This window comes from Fopius arisanus, unplaced genomic scaffold (genome assembly GCF_000806365.1).
Source record: "Fopius arisanus strain USDA-PBARC FA_bdor unplaced genomic scaffold, ASM80636v1 scaffold00050, whole genome shotgun sequence".
Classification (NCBI taxonomy): domain Eukaryota; kingdom Metazoa; phylum Arthropoda; class Insecta; order Hymenoptera; family Braconidae; genus Fopius; species Fopius arisanus.
The window spans coordinates 673,525-693,690 of NW_011887789.1; the positions used below are offsets into that span (position 1 = coordinate 673,525).

At 38.7% G+C, this 20,166-nt stretch overlaps 3 protein-coding genes across 7 annotated transcripts; 2 read left to right on the forward strand and 1 right to left on the reverse strand.

Moving 5' to 3' along the window:
• Positions 1–709: 709 nt before the first annotated feature.
• On the reverse strand, positions 710–3,992 carry LBR (lamin B receptor). Of its 2 annotated transcripts, none has more exons than XM_011306916.1 (2): positions 3,838–3,992; positions 710–3,163 (listed from the first exon to the last, which is right to left on the reverse strand). In XM_011306916.1, exon 2 carries the CDS (start codon positions 3,147–3,149, stop codon positions 1,215–1,217), a length of 1,935 nt encoding a protein of 644 aa, XP_011305218.1. In that variant the 5' UTR covers positions 3,150–3,163; positions 3,838–3,992; the 3' UTR covers positions 710–1,214. The 2 variants fall into 2 exon arrangements, with proteins under 2 accessions (XP_011305218.1, XP_011305217.1); XM_011306915.1 differs by having other exon boundaries at positions 3,825–3,992.
• A 400-nt stretch (positions 3,993–4,392) lies between these two features.
• On the forward strand, positions 4,393–6,162 carry LOC105267811 (uncharacterized). The gene is made up of 6 exons (XM_011306917.1): positions 4,393–4,582; positions 4,803–4,974; positions 5,085–5,203; positions 5,271–5,375; positions 5,477–5,739; positions 5,829–6,162. The coding sequence occupies exons 1-6, from the start codon at positions 4,505–4,507 to the stop codon at positions 6,160–6,162; spliced, it is 1,071 nt and encodes a 356-aa protein (XP_011305219.1). The 5' UTR covers positions 4,393–4,504.
• A 127-nt stretch (positions 6,163–6,289) lies between these two features.
• Positions 6,290–19,141, forward strand: LOC105267813 (monocarboxylate transporter 4). Of its 4 annotated transcripts, none has more exons than XM_011306921.1 (6): positions 6,290–7,182; positions 13,420–13,714; positions 13,911–14,054; positions 14,130–14,567; positions 15,030–15,895; positions 15,961–19,141. In XM_011306921.1, exons 1-6 carry the CDS (start codon positions 7,090–7,092, stop codon positions 16,582–16,584), a joined length of 2,460 nt encoding a protein of 819 aa, XP_011305223.1. In that variant the 5' UTR covers positions 6,290–7,089; the 3' UTR covers positions 16,585–19,141. The 4 variants fall into 4 exon arrangements, with proteins under 4 accessions (XP_011305223.1, XP_011305224.1, XP_011305226.1 ...); XM_011306922.1 differs by having other exon boundaries at positions 15,048–15,895; XM_011306924.1 differs by lacking the exon at positions 6,290–7,182 and adding an exon at positions 8,392–8,523.
• Positions 19,142–20,166: the final 1,025 nt, after the last annotated feature.

Below are 20,166 nucleotides of genomic sequence, written 5' to 3' on the forward strand. Positions count from 1 at the left end.
AAAAAAAAAATGAATGACGGCGGGATCGAACCCGGGCCGTCGGCGTGCTAGCCGAGCACGTTACCGCTAGGATAACGCATTATTGCAATATTAAAATTTCATTAGGAGTATATATTTTGCAAAAGTAACGTTTTAAAAAATTGCTAATTTTTCAATTTCACTGGATATCTTTCCGATTTTCAAATATTCAGTTTTTAAACAATATTTCGATTAATTAGCCAATTAAAAAAAAGGTAAAATTGGAATTATTTAAAAAAAAAAAAAGAACGACGGCGGGATCGAACCCGAGCCGTCAGCGTGCTAGCCGAGCACGTTACCGCTGGGATAACGCACAATTGCAATATTATAATTTCATTAGGGGTATATATTTTGCAAAAGTATCGTTTTAAAAAATTGCTAATTTTTCAATTTCACTGGATATCTTTCCGATTTTCAAATATTCACTTTTTAAACGATATTTCGATTGATTAGCCAATTAAAAAAGATAAAATTGGAATTATTTTGAAAAAAAAAATAATTAAAAAGTAAAAAGCTCGTCTACAGTCGACTAAATTTCAGTTAAACAATTGAAAAACAAAAAGCATTCATACTGCTACAGTCAATCCTTTCTGGATACGTCCATGTTGATGATCATATCAAATGGAAAATTCAAATGAATGGCATTTTTTTACGATTCACTGTCATGCAATGAAAAAAATTCAAATTTCTTACCAAAAATTAATTTTATTTGCAATTACTCATACAGTCATCCCATTTACGTGGTACTTATTGCGACATATGAAGGTATAAAACTCCTTAGTCTATCTTACACCATAATGACATGTGTTTTGCTCCATTCGCCTCTTAACCACTAACTTAAAAAATATCTCCAACTTTACCTGTAAAAGTTGTTAATTTCATTCATCATTATGCATTTTTCAATCTTAAAAATTGATTGGGTGTCTGTAATTTCACCGTCGCGACAGAAAAACTGAATTTTAAAAAGTCGAAATTTGTACAATTAAATTTAATTGTTCATCGGTGATTAAAACGTAAAAAAATATTCAAAATTATACAATTCGTATGGAACGGCGTCAATATCAATTCAGAATCCTCTGAATTCAATTTTCTGAATTGACTCAAGAGTATTTACTTGACATTAATAGAGTATTAACAATTTTTTACACTCCTCGTGACAGTGATCTGATAAATTTAGTGTCTATTTCACTCTGTGCTCAATAAATGCGTTTAAAAATGAGAGATCTCACTTGGCACGAGTACTGATGCCACGCTGTACCATAACGCGTTTTGCATCGAACATGATCACGATATGCTCTGTGCATGAGTACGAAGGTGAGAGTAATTACAGGATAGTAGGGTACAATCTGATGCGTGAACAATGATACCCCAGCCATTGACCAGTTCATAATGATATCTCCCAGGTAGTTGGGGTGTTTCACTTGCCCCCAGAGCCCAGAGATTATGAGTTTCTTTCCTCGAGGCGTCAGGATCGTTTCCAAGTTCGAAACTGCAGGAGAATACGGATTTCGCCTGAACTCGTCCTTTTGATTGTTGCTCATGCGATAAATCATGTATCCTACGAGGAACGTGAAGCTCAGAGAAGCCAGAACATACGGTGACGTTTGCAGATTTTGGTAAAAGACGTATCTAGTGACGAGAGTAACCAGGAAAGGATACATGAGATTAGCAACACAAGTCATGTACCCAGTGCCCTCATACATGAACCTGAAGGACGTGAAAGACGTCCCCTCGTAGAATATTGCATCCAAGCAGTAGATAATCTGCATCCCCGTGACAACCAGAACCGTGGGATTAACATTCCTCAAAGCATCAAGATCAAATCTTCCAATTGCCTGGCTAACGATTGCAGTGTTGATGATGAGGGCTCCAATAACCGCAGCTCTCACAAGAATCATTTTAAAATCAATCCCTCCAATCCTTGGATTGATCTCCCTCCCCTGCCAGAAGTCATAAATGAGATTATTGGTGGAGCCATAAATATTGAGAGCAGCCACAGGTGCACTTTCAGCCTTAATAAACAATAATATGGCTATTGCAGTTCCAATTATCCACCCACTGACAGCCAGCTTGAGGGCAGATGCCAGGATGTAATCACAGATACGAAGTGATTGATATTCACACGTAATGAGAATAATGAGAGAAATAATTGCAGTCATCCAGCCATTGACATGATATTGCAGTCGTCCAATTTTGTTCTCCTGTCCATCGACGATTTTTCCAATGGGCAGTAACGACATCATCCCCACGAAAATAATAAACCCAAGGTAGTACAGTGTGGCTTGTAAATTCAAGTACACTTGCCACTTCATGGGCAATCGAAAGTCAGTGTTACTGCACTTGTTGTTGTGGCAGGCAACTTGTGGGAGAATAATTGAAATTGGGAGAACGACAGTAAGGATGAGGGCTCCTATCCAGCCTGCCCATTCCTGGGGTTTAGCAATGAGTTCGAGTTCCTTGGTTTTTTTAAATTTTTCCACTGTCGTGGAGGAATCGGGAAGAGCCTCCTCCTCGTAGTGCAGCAGCTTCTGGAGGTCCTGGTCTCTCTGCACTGAAAATCCCCTCTCCTTCACATCAGTCAGGTAATCGTAAGTGATTTTCCTCTCCACTGGTAGTGAGAGCGCACGGTCGATCGATCGTGTGGGAATCACTCGATCAGTTTTCATTGCCGATATTCGAGTGGATCTTCTAGTTGCTGTTGGCGGCTCTCTCATACGCGACTGCAGGGGCAATAATTCACTCAGTTGATCTGTCTCGCTCAAATTAACGCTTGATGATTCCTTGTCCTCCTCTCGATCTTCCCGGATTCTTCTCGGCAATTTTCGTAATTTTGATGTTGGAGATCGAGCTGGGGAGCGACGACTTGGGGATCTTCTGCTCGGAGATTTTCGACTTGGGGAGAAACGACTTGGGGACTTTCGCGAGGGGCTCTTTCTGCCTCGACCCCGCGTTCTTCCCGAACTGCGAGACGGACGGTCTGCTTGGATATCCTCCTCGTGCATGCTTACCTCAACACCCTCCTCGAGGAGTACGCTGTATTTGTCACCCTTGATACCGATAATTTTTCCCTTCTGATAGTATTCCAAATTTGGCAACTTGGCGAAGACCTCTTCACCCTCGTTGAACTTCATGATTCCTCCAAAACCTGCGACAATGGGTCAGAGTGAAAATATAAATTGCTTCCGAAAAACCTTCATATAAATTCACCACAATTCGTCGACATTTGTAAATTGTATTTATCGAATAAAATTCGCGACAAAAATGACATTGAAATAATAAATATTCTGCTCCTACCCCAATATTTTTCAAAACCCTCCGAACCTCAATTATTCAAACTCGAGGACAATCGACCTACCACTCAACTCGCCGCTGTATCATCGATATAAACTTTTCCCCTCAAAAGACGCGTTCAACGGAAAACATTTTTCAACGGAAGAAAAATTGATATTTCGAACACACCGAATATTCGACCGATAGCCCCATAATTCTAGAATTACGTGGACAATGATTATCCAATGAATCGCAGCACTAAACCATAAAAATTTGCAATCACAAAAAAAAAAATAATAAACGTTCCTGCAAGGCCAGAATTACCCAGCAAATTTCGAGCTCAACTGTGCATATCCCCCACAAATAGAATAATCTCATTAAGATAGGGTGCAATTGCTGTCTGGACGACAAGTGCAGTTTCGTAATGCATTGAGCTTGAGGTCCGATAATTTATGGTACGAAAAGGAAAAAATGGAGGGAACGAGTGTTATCAGAAACTCAAACCCAGACCACTGGATTAAATTCTAATTACTTACGTTAAAAACTCACTAAATGGCTGGATGACGAGTATCAGGTCGAGCTATGGCGGTGTAGATTACTCTTATTGTACTGTGCAACTCGAGGTTATAATTAAAGAGAGTATTTTTTACATTGCTTGTATACGTTACATCGCACAGACGCCAAGAATTCCAGTGTCGGATGGCGTTCACAAATCTATCGGTGGGACGCCACGCGTCCACGCTTTTCATTGGTTCTCAGCTACAACGGTGGGGAGAGCTAAGCGTGGCGGTCATCGGGTGCATTCGGCAAACTTCGACCCGGGAAAAATGGCGGTTCTCATCTCGCGATAATTAGACATTTCATTATTTTCCAGAAAAAGGAATGGAAATTTGAGGATTTTTGTACAAAGAATTTTAAAGTTGTCTATTTATATGAATAAAAGGTAATTATGGTTCTTTTTCATTCCTCAAGGAAATGACGAGTGCTTCTGAAATTTCAAACAGATTTCGAATTTGTAATCGGGTGACAATTCGGGCGGTATTATTTGGCGGGAGATCCAAGGACCTATCAAAACATTGAAATCAAACGGCGGTCGTGTGGATAACGAGTGGTTGAAGTTAATTCAATCGATTTATATTTCTTCTTGAAGATATCTCTGGAGTTTGACGTGAGTAAAGAAGATTAGAGGAAATTAGAGGAACTTTTTGAAGGAGTTATGACCGATGGAGATGGAGATTATGGAGGAATGGGGTTAGGGGATTCACGGATCTCTCAAGAAAATCTTGATGACATTGTAAGTTAGAGCTTCGAGATACATAAGACATGAATACAATGAGACATAACATGACTGCTGCCTCGAAAAATATTTATAGCAAGAATAATTAATTTTCGAGAATGATATGGAATTTTTTCTCTCAGTGAAAAAATTATTCTCTTGTCCATTTTAAAAATCGTCTCGAAACTCTCAAGAGGAAAGAGAAGAGAGGAATAGATTATGAGAGGATTTGTTGCAGGATCATATGCTGGAGAAGCTGGCGATGGCGCAGAGCCATATACTGAGATTTATAAATCAATTGCCAGCATTGCTGGACAATGACGAGGAGTTTGAAAAATTGAGATCAGAGGTTAATGGGTTGGTTGATAAAATTTACTCGATCGTTGGACCTCTGGTGGAAGCTAAAAATGGTACCTTCTTCGAAAAATTTCGAATTAACTCTCCCAATATTTGTTGGGGAACAAAAATATTCTGAGGTATTTATTAATTAATTATGGGACACTTGATGCTGATTTTACAGAGAATGAGAAGAGGATCAAGCAGCTGGAGGCGAGCTACGGGGAATTATTGTATCATTTTGAGGGAGAGCAGAAGAAGGTCGAGAGTTTCGAGCAACAAATTCGTCAGTTGACTGCTGAGGTTGGTTTTTCCTGGAAGAATTTCCTTTTTTTCTAAGGAACACGTTTCAGGGATTTTTTTATTTCAGTCTGCTGGACAAGTCACGTTTTGCACACATATGGGGGCAGTATTGGGTAATTTGATATGGAAATCTGCGAGGTCGTCTTCACAGGTCGAGCAGTGGCTCAATGAGGTAAACTCAAGAGTCTAAACTCAATATCCAACTGCAATGATATAATTAAATTTTGTGCGTTTTAACTCGCTGAAAAATCTCGGATGGTGATTTTATTCTAGAATCGACAAGACCTCAACGATTTTATATCAATCACAACGACAGCCTTGGAGTCATTCCTTCAAACTTTCGGAGGGCGTTTTCCCGACATCAAAGAGCAACAGTGCCAGTTCATGATGTCGCTCATGGGGACAATCACAAACGTGTCTGCAAATTCTACGGGACGACAAATGCTGTGTAGTCAAGCCACCGGAAAATCTTTGATTTCGCTGATCACCAAGTCCATCCCCAATGTACCATCGACCACCGGAGATCCCATGAAGAGGTCAGACCCCACATCAGCCTCCAATAATTTAATCAATTAAAATCTTTACAGTTTCGCGATGGAAATTGCTCAATCTGTTTTCCCCACAGACTGATGCTCATGATTCTGTACAACATCAGCCTGAACTGCACAGGTCTACCCTTTTTGCTGTCCCGAAAGGTCCACGAATTGATTCCCTACTGTACAGAAGAATCTCCTGAGATCCAGCTGAATGCTCTACGTTTAATTCAGTCCATCACGTACGACATAAAGGAAACCGAAGTAGTGAATCGTCTCCTGGAGCTGCTGCCTCTGATAAAAATTCACGAATTCATGTCATCCAGAGACGATCGAATAGCAGAGGCTGCCAGAGGCCTGATGACGAACATAAACAAATTTTTCGCCACAGCCGAAACCATCAGCAACACATCAACAGAAAATTGACACCTACTAGTTATAGTTTTTTGCCGAGAGATATTGGGAGAATTGGTGGTAATCGCTGGAGTTATCGACCAGTCGAGGGGAGAGGTGTGTCCCCGATTACCGCACCCCAATTTCACCCCGAAATCCATCAAAAGTTCTTTCTCGCGGAATGCGTGATGCACAGAGAGACATACCCTGGCATAAACTAAAATTGACGAAAAATTTTGATGTTTTTCATTTCTTTATTGAACTGACGAGAATCCAATCCAACAAAACGTCGCGCCTGCCCAGATCCAGTGGGTGGATATGGTGGGGATTTCGAGACGTTCGTGGAAAAGCCCTGGGTGTCGAGGACGTCAGGAAGGAATAGACGGCGACGGTCGGCGTCGGTTTATTGATCCCGGGGCGCTGCGGCGCTACCCAACCGCGGGATCACCTGCAGATTTCACCAATTTCCTATTTCAAAATTCAAAGCTCAACCCAATAATCAAATTCGCATAATCAATACGAATTTTTTTCCGTTTTTACTATTCCAATGTGAATTTTTGGTTCTGATTTTGTGATACTCCGGGTCCATTTTTATTTCCACCGAATAATTTATTAAATTTTGAGTGTATAATTTTAATTGTCCTGTGGAGTGACTTTTCTTTTGGGAATCAGGGGTTTTTTTTTAAAATGCAATGAACGTGAGTAGTGGAGAGGGGGATACCCGGAATTTCGGAGGGTCCAGCATCATCAGGGCTAGGGTGAGGTGTTGGGGGTGCGCAGGGGACTTATCAGTGTTGGATAAGGGCTGCTTGAATTGAGTGGAGATCTGCGAATTGTGTGCCATTATCATGGGGTCTTGTCTTTCAGTTGGCAATTTTTGTGGAGCATTTGGAGAATAGTTAAAAAAAAGGGTGAGAGTTATTAACGTTGGATTGATTGTGTGCGCCCCGTGGCGCTGAAATGGGACCTACCAGCAGTCGGGAGGATCAGTTCGTCGAGACCATCGGCGACGATGATGGCCTACAGATTAATGCACGTCCTACTTCGACTATTGTAAGTCAAATTATTATTTTTCATACGGGGAAGAAGAGAAAAGAAGAGAAAATTTTCCAGACAAATCATCAACGAATCTCTCGAAATTGAAAGGAAATAGTCATTTCTTCGTAGACACCTTTTTTGTAGCTCTCATTTTTCTTTATCAAAAATTTATTCCTGAAAATATCGACTTTTCCCTTCAATTTCGAATTATTATCTCCAAAGTGATGAAGGAAAAAAAAAATTTGTTCAAGGAAAAAATGAATGTTGTCCTCGAACTTGCACCGAATTTTCTGGGACTCTAGACCGATGAGTCACTCCTGAAGTTTGACGTTTTTGCGATGCCTTTTTTTAAACTCGGAATTTAGTTGAAACTCGAACGAAAATGTTCTGACGTTTGTCTCTAGTCTCCAGCTATTTCGATTCGGTCGATACGATTTTGTGGTGTTCCGCTTCCATTTTCCAGCTCTTGGGCAAGCTCTTCAATATTTAAACGAGTTAAAATTTTGCGCTCATATTCTCAGCGAAGTATAATGACAGACGTAATGTGCACGAACGTTATAGCCCCTTTGAATGGCGTGCGCCTTTCTCCGCTCGATGTAATTTGCAAACACCGGGGGGAAATACGTAACGCGTTTACCGCTCTCGCAATAGCCTTTCATAAAATTGATACTCCGTAATGAAAAAAATTGAGGAAACTGTAATTCCGGATTGACAGCAAGTCTCTCGGAAATTAGAGAGCATCCAGATAAATTAATCCACCAATTCACCCCCAACAAGTTAATTTGTTCATGTCAAACGAATGAATTATTGAAAAAAATTCAATGGAATGAACTTCAATAATAATTTTTACCATTTGAAGAAATTTCAAACAATCTGGGAAAATAGCGGAAAATAATGAAGGGCCTTGTGCCAAGGTCATATCATTATATCCTAATTATCAAATTGTTTATACCTTGAAATCACTGCTCCGGAAAAATACTCTGGTGAAAGATCGTCGATTCTGAATGGAATAGAAAAATATTGGTGCTATACTTGGGATTTTTAGTGAATGTTCAGGCGCGTGGCATCATCCCACTGATACATAAAATGCGGGCAGTTGTATTACATATATATTATTCGAGACAAATGAGCCAGAGGAGCGGGGAGATGTTCAAGTGCCATCGGGATGGTGCACGTCCGTCCGTGATAAGTGAGTCTCTGATACTTGGCCGCATTCTAATAACGCTCGTTACGCGGAATAGCCACAAACTAGTACTCTGTTCGCCATATACACCTCCGTTTTTTTTTCCCCACAATCCGGCAGCACAAGATCACTGGATCCTGATCATTCCCATAGTCATGCCGGGGAAGAACAAGGTACGTCCACTGTTACAACTTTTTCAAGGTGTTATCAAAAGTCACCGCCTGATAGCTCTATTATTGAATCACAACACCATTTGTTCATTTTTTTCGGTGATAAGTCCAACAAAGTCTTTTGGATCGTCTCCCCACTTGTCAGTAAAATTCAATTTTTTTTTATAATTCTGTCAAATTGTCCGGTGGATTTTTTTTTCACGGGAAAAATCGAATGTTTTTGCGTTTCAGGATTTTATGTGGCTTTATTATTGTCTCGGCATTTTTAGAATTGTTTTTTTTTTATTTGGAAACTTTCTGGGGAATTCTGAAAAACGGTGCGCCTTTGGGGATTCAAACAAAAATGTGGGAAATTTATTTTTAATGCATAGAATATTTGGGTGTATTTTTTGTGTATTCTTTATTCGTTTGAACGTGTGGAATTGGATCGTGTCATATCGAGTTTTTTATGATCTTTCATGCGGAAATGATGGGTCATCTCGTTTTTTAATTAATTTCGTCGACGGTTCTGTAATTGGGCGGGCGATTAGTCGAGCAGTGAAATAAAACAGCGACATTGTCATGCTCACATGACTATTTCAGAATGCGACAAGTAGAAAATTCTTGTTTTCACAATGTCGATATTTTTCATTATTAATTCCAGGGGTCGGTATCAAGCCGTTTCCAATTCTTCAAATAAAATTACACTCATTATTCCAAACACATTTAGAACAAATAGACATGCCCAAGAATTTCTTAATTCTTAAGAACAGCTTAATCAACGGTTTAATGAGCGGTGAAATTCTTTGAGGAAAACTTTATGTAGTTAGAATCGAAAACAAGGATTACTTTTAGTGAACGGAATTCCAAGGAAAAATATATTCCCCGAGGGGAGATCTACTTCACTGCCATAAAATTATTGCTTCACCTGTTCTATGACTAGATCATTAATCAGTGAAGATCAAGATCTATCTGGGACTGACAATCGCTGCTTATCGTTATTAGACGATTTGAGTGTTTGTTGAATGTTATCGGTTAAATTTTTCAGCGTTATCACAACGACGAAACGATAAAAAACGTTCGATTCGTGCGAATCGTTGAGTCCCTTCGAAAAATTACAGAAAATTCATGTAGTACATCGGCTTTAAATTTCCCAGTGGCATTTTTACGCCATTTTCACGGTCATGTTTTCAATAAACAAATTCTCCGGGAGTTACTTTAAAATTTTATAGCATTGTTTTTTTTTTCCATTAGAATTTAAAAATAACACTCGGTTCGTTTACCGTTTTTTCCACGAAATGCTATTTTTTTAAACATCGATTTATTCGGATATCGATTGGTTCATCACTCCAGAAATCGTTCTGAGAATTTTCCACCGATCTTGAAAATTGGATAAATTTTTCACGACAAACCGAATTTGAAATATCCACAATGATATTCTGAATGACATAATGAGTTGTAAAAAATGTCCATTTTTTAATCCAGAATAATTCCCTAGCCGTTTATTTCCCCCGGAATTCTGCAAAAATTGTTGAAACAAGAATGACATATGATTAGGAAGAAATAAAAATCCGTGAGTTGGCACGTAATATTATTTCTCCATGAAGGAGTTCAGTCATCGGAGAATAGCTTTTCCTTGTCAGCTCTTATGGATATTAATGCATCCCAGGAAATGCCGAGAATAGTAAAATTACGATAAATACTTAATACGATTGCTTTGTTCATGAAATAGGTCGACAATCACGTGGTCATCTTTCCCTCTCGATTTAAAACATTTCCTTTTGTCTAGTCAACGAGCGCCAGATGGTGTTTTTCACGGGTTTAATTAATTATCGTCTCGTTATCTCATTAATCAATAAAATAGCCGAGCGGTCCAGATATAAATTTTTCAATTTGTTTTCAGCCCGTTGTTTTTCACAACTTCTCGAGTCATTACTCAATTAAGACGTTATTATTTCTGCCCTTAGGACTGACTTAATACACAATTGGATGTTTTCTCGCAATTGAATTCACTCGACAGCCATTAATTCACGTGAGAAGAGAAATAAAATGATCGTTTGCATATTTAAAGCTTTGTCGGATACATAAACAATTGAGACTTCTCATCACTGTTTATTCATCGTGAATAATGGAATAAAATTACTCATTACGGTTCATTGAATTTCTTCATTTAAATCGACAGGAAAAAGAGAGAAAACGGGATGTTTGTGTGAAATTTCGTGGAAAGTCTAGATATCACATTTTTCATGAAAAGTTATGAGGTTTTACTATCTGAATTATTGACTGAAATTATTTTCATGTCATTATTCTGATGATCCATCATCATAATAATTCACACGCTTACCGTTTCTATTTTTTTTTTTCAATAATCGATATTGCCAATCAATTTTAACAATATTAAAAATAACCGCACTCCCATTTATTCATAACGAACTGAATTGGGTGATAAAAAATAAAAAAAAAAGAGAGAATCGCGAGGAAAAGCATTGGCGAGATGTGAACAAAGAGCGAGAGAACAATAGCCCGGTGGAGGCCGATTAAAAAAAGAATGAAAAGAGAATAAGAAAAATGCAGAAATAAAAAAACAAATGGTGGACATAGAAAACGGGTCTTTACGTACGCAGGAACGGTGCAGTTTGTGAATCACTTTTATTAGCAACCAGAAAATAGTGGAAAGAGGGAGAGTCCGTCGACCGAACGAGTGGTGGGGAAAACTCATACAAAAGCTGAGATTGTATGGAATATGAAGGCACCAACTCGACGAGAGACACCTAGTCTGTTGAAAATGCTGGACATCACGACATCGTAGTGATTTCCATCACCAGAACTCCTGAACTTCAAAATCCATTCGTCCCACGCTGTATCACTAAACATCATGAATAAAAATCTGTAATCGGTGACAAATCGTTATTAAAGGAGGAGAATCACATCGAGAATAACTTGGCACTAGTATAAATGCAAGAAATGGACACCGGAGGGCTCTTGAATTGAGAACCCATGAATAGAACCCGTTGAATTTAGTTCGATGACAGGCCAATGTGCCAATATCCATCGACTTTTCGAGCTAATGGCAAATATTAAAAAATGAGTAAACAACGCGCAGCTGCAGAACAACTCTTGAAACTCAACGTGATGCAGTGTTAAAAATAACCCATTCGACTCCCCTTGTTTCACAGTTTTTAAAGTTGAATAAAATTCACTGGTGGGTCTGACCGTTTGACTTGAGGACGAATGTATCATGACAGTTTCAACCAGCGACGCACCACTCACTCCTGCTGTTGTAATTTATTTGTGAAATTAGAGGATAATTGCCAGTGAAATTTCTGTGAGAGAGTGTACCACGCGTTTATCTCATATTTTTTATTTTGCATAATGTCACGAGAGGTGTAAATAAAGGGTAATCGTTTGGTGTTGTGAGGTGGGGAAAAATGGCAGCCGACTATGACGAGTGATTTTTTTATAAAACAACTCAACGTCGTTCCACTTGCCGGAATCCATTAGTTTTGTTGTTTGGAGATTTACTGTGGGATTTACTGATCAGGAAATGTCGCGAGTGTCTTTGACAAAGTCTCAACATGGCCAGTATGGCTCCAGACGTGTCAGGAAAATTAGTACGGTGGGTTTTTTCATTGTTTGAATATAATATGATTTTCTGGAGGGGTTGGGGCTACTGATGCATCCTGAGATGATTTTTTTTTCACCTCGGGATTCGATTACCTGATTTTGTTTGTAGGCGTGACTAGCCACTCAGTTGGAGGAGGGGTGGGCAAACACGTGACTAGCCTTGACAATCAATTAGTAATTTACGTTAACGAGAGGAGATGATTTAATTGTGGGGGTGGATTTTTTGGTGAGAACAGCCCCACCCAGTGTCGTTTTATTTTTATTTTTTTTCTTACTCGGGATCATCGAAGTTTTGGAGTTTTGTTGGGGTGAAGATGCACCAGAGGTCGAATGGACTCGTGTGATGCGAGAAAAATATGTCGATTCGAGTTGTTGTTGGGGAGTTGTCGGCTGGTATCCGCTGGTGGCGCACCATCGGGGCAATCAGCTGATTGCCAGATAGGTATGCGGACAATGCGTGATAACGCGGGGTCATGTGAATCATTAGAAATTGTCAATTGGAAACAATGACTGGGAGTCGCTGAGTCACTTGATAAAGTCCAGCGGGTGTTGCAAAACTTGACGAAAAATTATTTTTACCAGACATCAATTCAGAAAATTATCACATTTTTTTCAATCCCCTGATTTCACCATTTGTTTGAAGTTTAAGGAGAAGAAATTTTTTTCTCAGTGAATGGATTCCACAGTCTCTGGTGGTGATGATTATCTTATTTTATTGTTATTTAGACAGTTATATATCTGTGATAATGTTTATTTGTTTGCAATTGCCAGTACTAGAATGCTAAATGTCAGGATAATTATGGACTTTTTGAATGATTGATCATTCAATTGTTCACATTTTCGTAATTTGAGTCATCGTCAATTATTATTAATACTCGATAAGTGAACAGCATAAATTTGTAGATGCTTGTGCGCCACTGCACAATTTACACCGCACATAAACATGATATTTATTATTCTTCTCCTTTGGGGAGTTTTCAAGGTAAACGAGTCGCTCTGACCGAGTAATTTCTGCGCTAAATATCCCTGAAACCTGTTGCAGAATGTAATCAATATCTTTATCAGTGCTAATCCAATAAATTGAAGGTAGAGAATTTTTCATCTCGGATAGATTACCGCGGTAATTCAGTGGGATGTGTGTCAAGGATGATTGCATTCTAATACCTCCTCGGGTTTTTTCCTAGAATGAGAATAACTATCTAATCTCCATACAATGCACAAAAAGTACTTTTCACCAGTACCAATTGTTCAAATATTTTTCTGGCTTTTCAGTTATGGGAATAAATAATTTTTCAGACGGAGAGTGAGTACTCGGTGGAAGAGCAGGCACGACTGACTGATGGGGGCGTTGATGAGACATCCCCAGATGACGATGGGGGATCTCTTTGCGAATACCACGACATACCACCACCCCCTGATGGTGGATATGGGTGGGTCGTGGTATTTGCCTCCTTCATGTGCAACATGATTGTGGATGGTATTGCGTATACCTTTGGAATATTTTTGGAGGAATTTGTGAGGTACTTTGGTGAGGGCAAAGGCAAGACCGCATGGGCTGGATCACTGCTGTCTGGAATGTATCTCAGTGCCGGTATGTTTGTTTGTGCAAATTCTATATTTTCAACGCTCTGTTTCTCCTCTACAGGCTTAAAATATTCTATAAAAAGGAAATGTTCACTTTAAAATTTGACACGAATTCTACTGGCATCATGATTACGATTTATCGCACTGCAAGAATTTAATAGTGGGCTTGTCAAATTTAATGATGCTCTTTATAATTTTCTCAGGTCCTGTTGTTAGTGCTCTCACGAATAAATATGGATGCAGAGCAGTTTGTATAGCCGGCAGTTTAATCGCTGCATCGGCATTTTTCTTATCAACGTACGTGAAGACTGTGAATTCACTGATGTTCATTTATGGTGTCGTGGGAGGTAGTGTGATTTCATTATGATATAATAATTTTTTATTTCAGGAGATATTTTTCTAATCATTTCGATGAATTTCAGGCATCGGTTTTGGTTTAATTTATTTGCCAGCAGTGGTGTGTGTGGGCTATTACTTCGAGACGAAGAGATCTTTAGCAACTGGTATTGCGGTTTGTGGATCTGGTTTTGGTACATTTGTATTTGCTCCCCTGGCAACGACACTCATAGAAGAATACGGTGATTGGAGGCAAGCGCATTGGATACTTGCTGGGCTTATACTTAACTGCGCTGTATTTGGGGCACTGATGAGACCACTTGAGTATCCAAAGCCATCCTCTGTCAAGCCACTGCTCCAACGAATGGCTGAGGAGAAACGCTTTCAGATGGAACGTGGAAGCATTGGGGGCTCGTACTTCATGGTGCAACTTCCTGATGGCTCGATGGAAAAGCGAATGAAAATGCCAATTAATATTGATCCTGGGGTACACTCCAGCTTCAATCTCGACCAATTAGTGCCTGGTGAGTATTGGAAAATTGCAAAAGAGTGGAGATGAATATTTGATTTAATGAGAATTTTAAATCTAAGGCTCGAAAATCGATCAAGTGCATTTTATCACTTGGTTTTCAGTGTAAAATTTGCTTTCTGTTTCAAATGTTCAGTAAAAGTCACGTATCGCGTTTCCACTCTTCGAGGATAGCTGAGTATTTCTCGCGTTCGAATGACATTTTTCTCATTTTTTCTTACATTTATGTTTTCTATGCTGATATATCACAGATTTGATAAGTACTCAATACCCCCTGCACACTGAGAGAAAAAACACATTTTGATTGAAAAAATTGCCTCGATACGAGAAAATAAATAAATAATAAATTTCTTTCTCAATTTTTTTCTCGGTGCAATATTTTCTCAGTATTACAATTAACAAATTGGTTGACAAAGCCACCAAGACTTAGTTAAGATTGATAAATTAAACTCTAAAGGAACGCCTTTAACACCAGTACCCACTGTGCCGACCTTGCCAACAATATCGGAGGTGAAGGTCCAGGAGCACTCGTCGAGTGCAGCAACCAGCAAAAGTGACAGCATGGACTTGAAGACGGGCAAATCGAGGAGCAGAAAGAGTATTGACGAAACCAAAGATACCAAAGATGGTACTGAAAAAACTGAGAATGAGTTCAACAAACCGATTATTCCCAGAAATGCATCCCAACCAGCATTCACAACGCACGTCCAGGGTCTGCCCAAAAATGGTTCAGTGCCCTTTTTTGACAGAATTCGCAAGACCAGCACTGGTGAACGATACAAACCGAGTCTGAGTGCAATTAAAAATTCGAGAACAACTCTGAACTCGAATGGAGACATTCGCAAGAGTCTGCACTTGAGACTCTCTAACAGCAGTATGTTGGGCTCTCGTCTTAACAACATGGAGGGTGACGATGGTGAGAGTATAACATTTACAACAAGCAAGTCCAGCATTGCACCCCCAAAGCAGAAGACAAGTATCGTTCGTCCGATGTCTCGAAAGGATATATTCTACAGTGGAAGTGTTATCAATCTACCGGAGTATCAGAGCCAGAAGTCACTGGCGAATTATCGTCAGAGTGTTTTGTCTCTACCAAAATCTGTTCGAGGGGATGTGAGGGATGGGGACGTTGAGAAACCACCGCTCCAGCCCTTGTGTCCATGCTTTCAGCTGCCTGAGTCATTCACTGAGGCCCTTGCCACCATGATGGATGTCTCTCTCCTGAAGAATCCAGTCTTTTTACTCATTGGCATCAGCAATGTCTTTGGCATGGCTGGACTTTATATACCATTTTTCTATCTGGTTGATGCAGCTGTTGCTAAGGTAAAGCATTATTTTTTCAAATGAAAATTGTCTAGGTAATAAAAAAATACATTATTGTCTTGCAGGGGATTCCCAAGAGCTCAGCATCACTCCTGCTTTCGATAATTGGGATAACTAATACTGTGGGGCGTATAGTCTGTGGTTTCGTAGCAGATTTTCCACAAGTTGATTCCCTTTTATTAAACAACATTTGTCTGTTGATCTCGACAGTCGCTGTCACAGCAACACCTCTGTGCACTACCTTTCCGGCGTACATTGTAATGAGTGTCTTCTTTGGAATAGCAATTTCTGGATATATTTCATTGACGTCAATCATTCTCGTGGACCTCCTGGGGCTGGACAAACTGACGAATGCGTTTGGCCTTCTGATTCTGTTCAGGGGTGCTGCTGCTATTGTTGGTGCACCCCTTGCTGGCTGCATCTACGATTTAACTAATACTTTTGATATACCCTTCTATATGGCTGGATTCTTCTTCTTCCTCAGCACAGTCTTCAGCTTTGTGGCACCTGCTATGAAACGTTTCACGACTCCACAGACTCAACCCATAATTATCGACACGTTAACTCCAATCGATGAGGAGGACAACGAAGAGGAGAATGAAGACGACATCCCGGAGATAATCGAGACAGCAGCATCACCCCTGGATCCACCAGAGAAAGAGATAAAACAAATAGAGTCTGTTCTTTAAAACAGCGTTTGAGCTTTAATTTGAAGCTTTAAGGGCCATCATTTCCGAGCCATGCCTCCAATTCTGGGAAGTACTATTTAAAATGATAAACAAAAAACCAATTACTTAAAAAGGTAAATGAATTTTCTTATGGATTTATCGATAATTGCACAAGCTTAGGGCAACGAGAGCAATGAATCTGTGGAACCTCTTGGTTAGTTTTTTTTTTCTACTCACCACAAAACTCTCTAGAAGCTGAGTTGCTCTTCACTTATGGCTGTTGATGTTTAAAAATTCAAATCCAATCAATCAGTATCAGTCAGCAGTATAAACGAACTTGTATTTAGGAGCGTAAAGTGGACAATGCTTTTTTACTCACACGTCGATGAGATAAATACTCGAGGAACTGTTAAAATTATTATAACATCACATGGGAATGTACTTATGGGGAACTAATGAGGCGAAAAGTTATAGATAAATTGTTTGTCGATCGATTCCTAACGATGCAAGGATTTTTATTCACTTTTATTTGTCAATAAAGAAAGATTATATGTGAATAAATCACGAGAGGAACATAAAATGACAACAGATGAAGAATGTACATAACAAAGAAAATTAATGCCATAATAAGTTAAATTAATTGACAAGTTCGAATGGGGGGATTTCAGCTGGCGCTGGTAGAATCGAAATTTCAAATGTACATAAATATTTTCAAGAACCTCAATCTCTTGTAAAATAGTGTGTACAATAGGGTTAGAGATTTGAGATATGTTTTTTTTTTTTTTTTTTTTTCTCGAGACGTTATCTCCAACGCCAGTTTAGTAATAAATTTTTGACCCAATAAAGGAGGAAAAATGAGGGGAACAGAGTAATTGAGTCGTCTCAGCACGCAATACTGTCCTTGAGGGGATAGTCAGCATTTTTCTTTTTATCAGAAAAACATAAAATGATGATGATAATAATAATAAAATTTATTGTTTAGAGATATTTGTAATCGATGTATGTTCTGAACAATTCGGAGTGAATTGTCACCTAGTTTGTGTTAATTAATTGACTCCTCTAGTTAGATAAATGAATCAATAACCGTTAATTAACACAAACTACTCAAATAACTAATGAAAATCGATGTCGCTGTGGTATTCACGCTAAATACCGATAATACTTAAATGAATTGATACCAAATCTAGTGGTTATCGATTCTTTCTAGATAAATCAAATAACATGAAATGAAAATGATGTTTTAGTGATCGTTAATGTAATATGTTTTTGATGACATCTATTGTGGGAGGGAAATGCGCTGGATGAAAAACATTTGAGTGTCATTTTGAGGGATTAGTAAATTGTGGGAGTCATTTTGCAAATGTAAATCTAAACTTGTACATATTTTCAAAAAGTTATGTCAATGTGATTACATGCGCGATGAAAATTTATTGAAAAGTCTGGCATTTTTTTCTAAGGATTTCTGGTGAATTTCTGTTAGAAGTCTATAAGAATTGTTTTGAGGTTTTATTGAAATTCCGTTTGAAAATTCACTTTGTGTTTTTGCACATTTTCACCTTGCACTCTGTATTTAATTTTAAAAATTCCCAGGATCTTACTTTTGTATAAAGAATGCTGGGCATGATTTATCTGCATTTTCTAAAAAATAATTAGAATGTTCTGATAGGATTCTAATAGAATTTCAATAGAAATCTCATAGTCCCACACCAGTTTCAGGTAAGAAAATCGTCATTTAAAGTTTGGATGTCTGCAGGATGAAAAAAAAATTCTTTCTCTGGGTGAAATATAATATATTGAGAAATTGTGAGTCCCAGGATTATCTACAATGGAAATTCCATAGAATTTCTCCTAGAAATGGCGAATTTTTGATTCCATAAATTTTTTCAAACGTGTAGATCATGTTGGTTATGAATAAAATGTTAGGCAAAAATAAAAATTGGCTCATTAGAGGGTAATAATGATATTTTGAATGATTAATCGTGGAGGAGAGTTGAACCAGAGAGTGAACAGACGGATCATTAAAACCCGTTGGATTTTTAAAATTCCTTTGCTACTTGGTGACAAATACTTGCTGATTACACTCAATAAATCATGATATAAATAAAATAAAATGAATAATCAATGGCGGCGCATGTGCCCACGCACAGTACTGAGACAAATATTTTGATTTTCATCTAAATTTAATTGAATATTTATAAACTAACGGAAACAATAACACTGAATCATTGAAGATTTGATGAAGCGTGTGCACGTGTGTCTGTGTGAGTGTTTCAAGTCGTTCGTGTGTGATGAGTTGAATGGAATAAAACAAAAAACGTAAACAAATAAACTAGAAAAGGAAAAATTATATTTTCACGTGCATAAGCAGAGTAATGTGCACTTCAATGAGAGTGATTACAGTGAACATTAATTACGTTAATAGACGAACGCTATTGATTGCCTATGCGCATTGCACGCTCTATTTTGTGCATACGTTATGTATTATGGTACAAAAACAAGAATGAAGAATATGGAAGAGATGTATTAGTGAGGTTTATTGAAATTGACAGATGATGAATTACAAATTTTTATTATTGAACGTTCATGCATTCCTCATTACCCTGCGTCGATTACTTGAAAATTCAAAATTAAAAAATTCGATATCAAAGATTTTTCTGAAAACCACTGAACCATCCAAATGAAATTTCCATGAACTGTCGTAGTGAAGATCGAATTTAAAAAATCGAGTGATTACAATTGAATCCTCAAAAAAATGTAAGAGGGAAAATTTCCTGGCGAAAAACGAGGATTTGATTTTTTTTCGGAAGATGCTGGGGGAAAAGTACTGGTGACCAATGAGGGGAATGTGTCAGTGCGGCTGGATGTTGAGGCCACGTGTCGGTACAAATCTATGATGAAAGTACGAAATTTCGGAGATATCCGGATGGCTCTCGGTATCTCAATCAGAAAGGTCAGTCGACTTGATTACTAATACGAGGCACGAGGCGTCGGCATTGGGCGGTCTCTCGTACAAAAAAATTGTCCGGTCAATCTGCCCTTCGCCATACACCAGTCCGGTTTAACCAGACCACTGCGAAACTACAGGCGAAAATACATTTCTCGTTTCATAAATACGAAAATCACTCGGTCAGTTCCACATTGACTTCACCAACAACTGCGACAATAATTCGTCTCCCCATTAAATCACCCCGAAAACTCCCCATCACCTCCCAACACCTCCCAACACCCCCTTACCTCCCCCCAATTACCCAGTGGAATAAAAATCAGCATCGAGTTAAATCCAGTGTTCTCCAAAGAAACAATAAAAAAAATTATTTTATAAATCCAGTGCACACGGAGTTAATCAGAAGTATGACGAGTGGTTAATGATCCATTGGGGTGCCATCGACGGAAGTACGAGTGGTTCGATACTGAATTCGATTACCATAAAATCATCAATCATCAAGGTCTCATTACTCCAGTGTTAAAAGACAAGTTGCATATGCGAGCGATGCGGTCTGTCCAGTGAGGACTCAATCCCCTTAAAACTCCCCTCGGTCCCAAATTCATGGGCACCGGGGAAAAAGTGAATTGAGAGAAAAGAAAAAAAATTTTGATAAAAAA

Bases quoted from the DNA above. Each gene is read 5' to 3' on its own strand.
- LBR (XM_011306916.1), bottom strand. From the start codon at position 3,149: ATGAAGTTCAACGAGGGTGAAGAGGTCTTCGCCAAGTTGCCAAATTTG.
- LOC105267811 (XM_011306917.1), top strand. From the start codon at position 4,505: ATGACCGATGGAGATGGAGATTATGGAGGAATGGGGTTAGGGGATTCA. The intron at 4,583-4,802 runs GTAAGTTAGAGC...GATTTGTTGCAG, and splicing joins AAGAAAATCTTGATGACATT to GATCATATGCTGGAGAAGCT. The intron at 4,975-5,084 runs GTACCTTCTTCG...CTGATTTTACAG, and splicing joins TCTGGTGGAAGCTAAAAATG to AGAATGAGAAGAGGATCAAG.
- LOC105267813 (XM_011306921.1), top strand. From the start codon at position 7,090: ATGGGACCTACCAGCAGTCGGGAGGATCAGTTCGTCGAGACCATCGGC. The intron at 14,568-15,029 runs GTGAGTATTGGA...TAAACTCTAAAG, and splicing joins TCTCGACCAATTAGTGCCTG to GAACGCCTTTAACACCAGTA. The intron at 15,896-15,960 runs GTAAAGCATTAT...ATTGTCTTGCAG, and splicing joins TTGATGCAGCTGTTGCTAAG to GGGATTCCCAAGAGCTCAGC.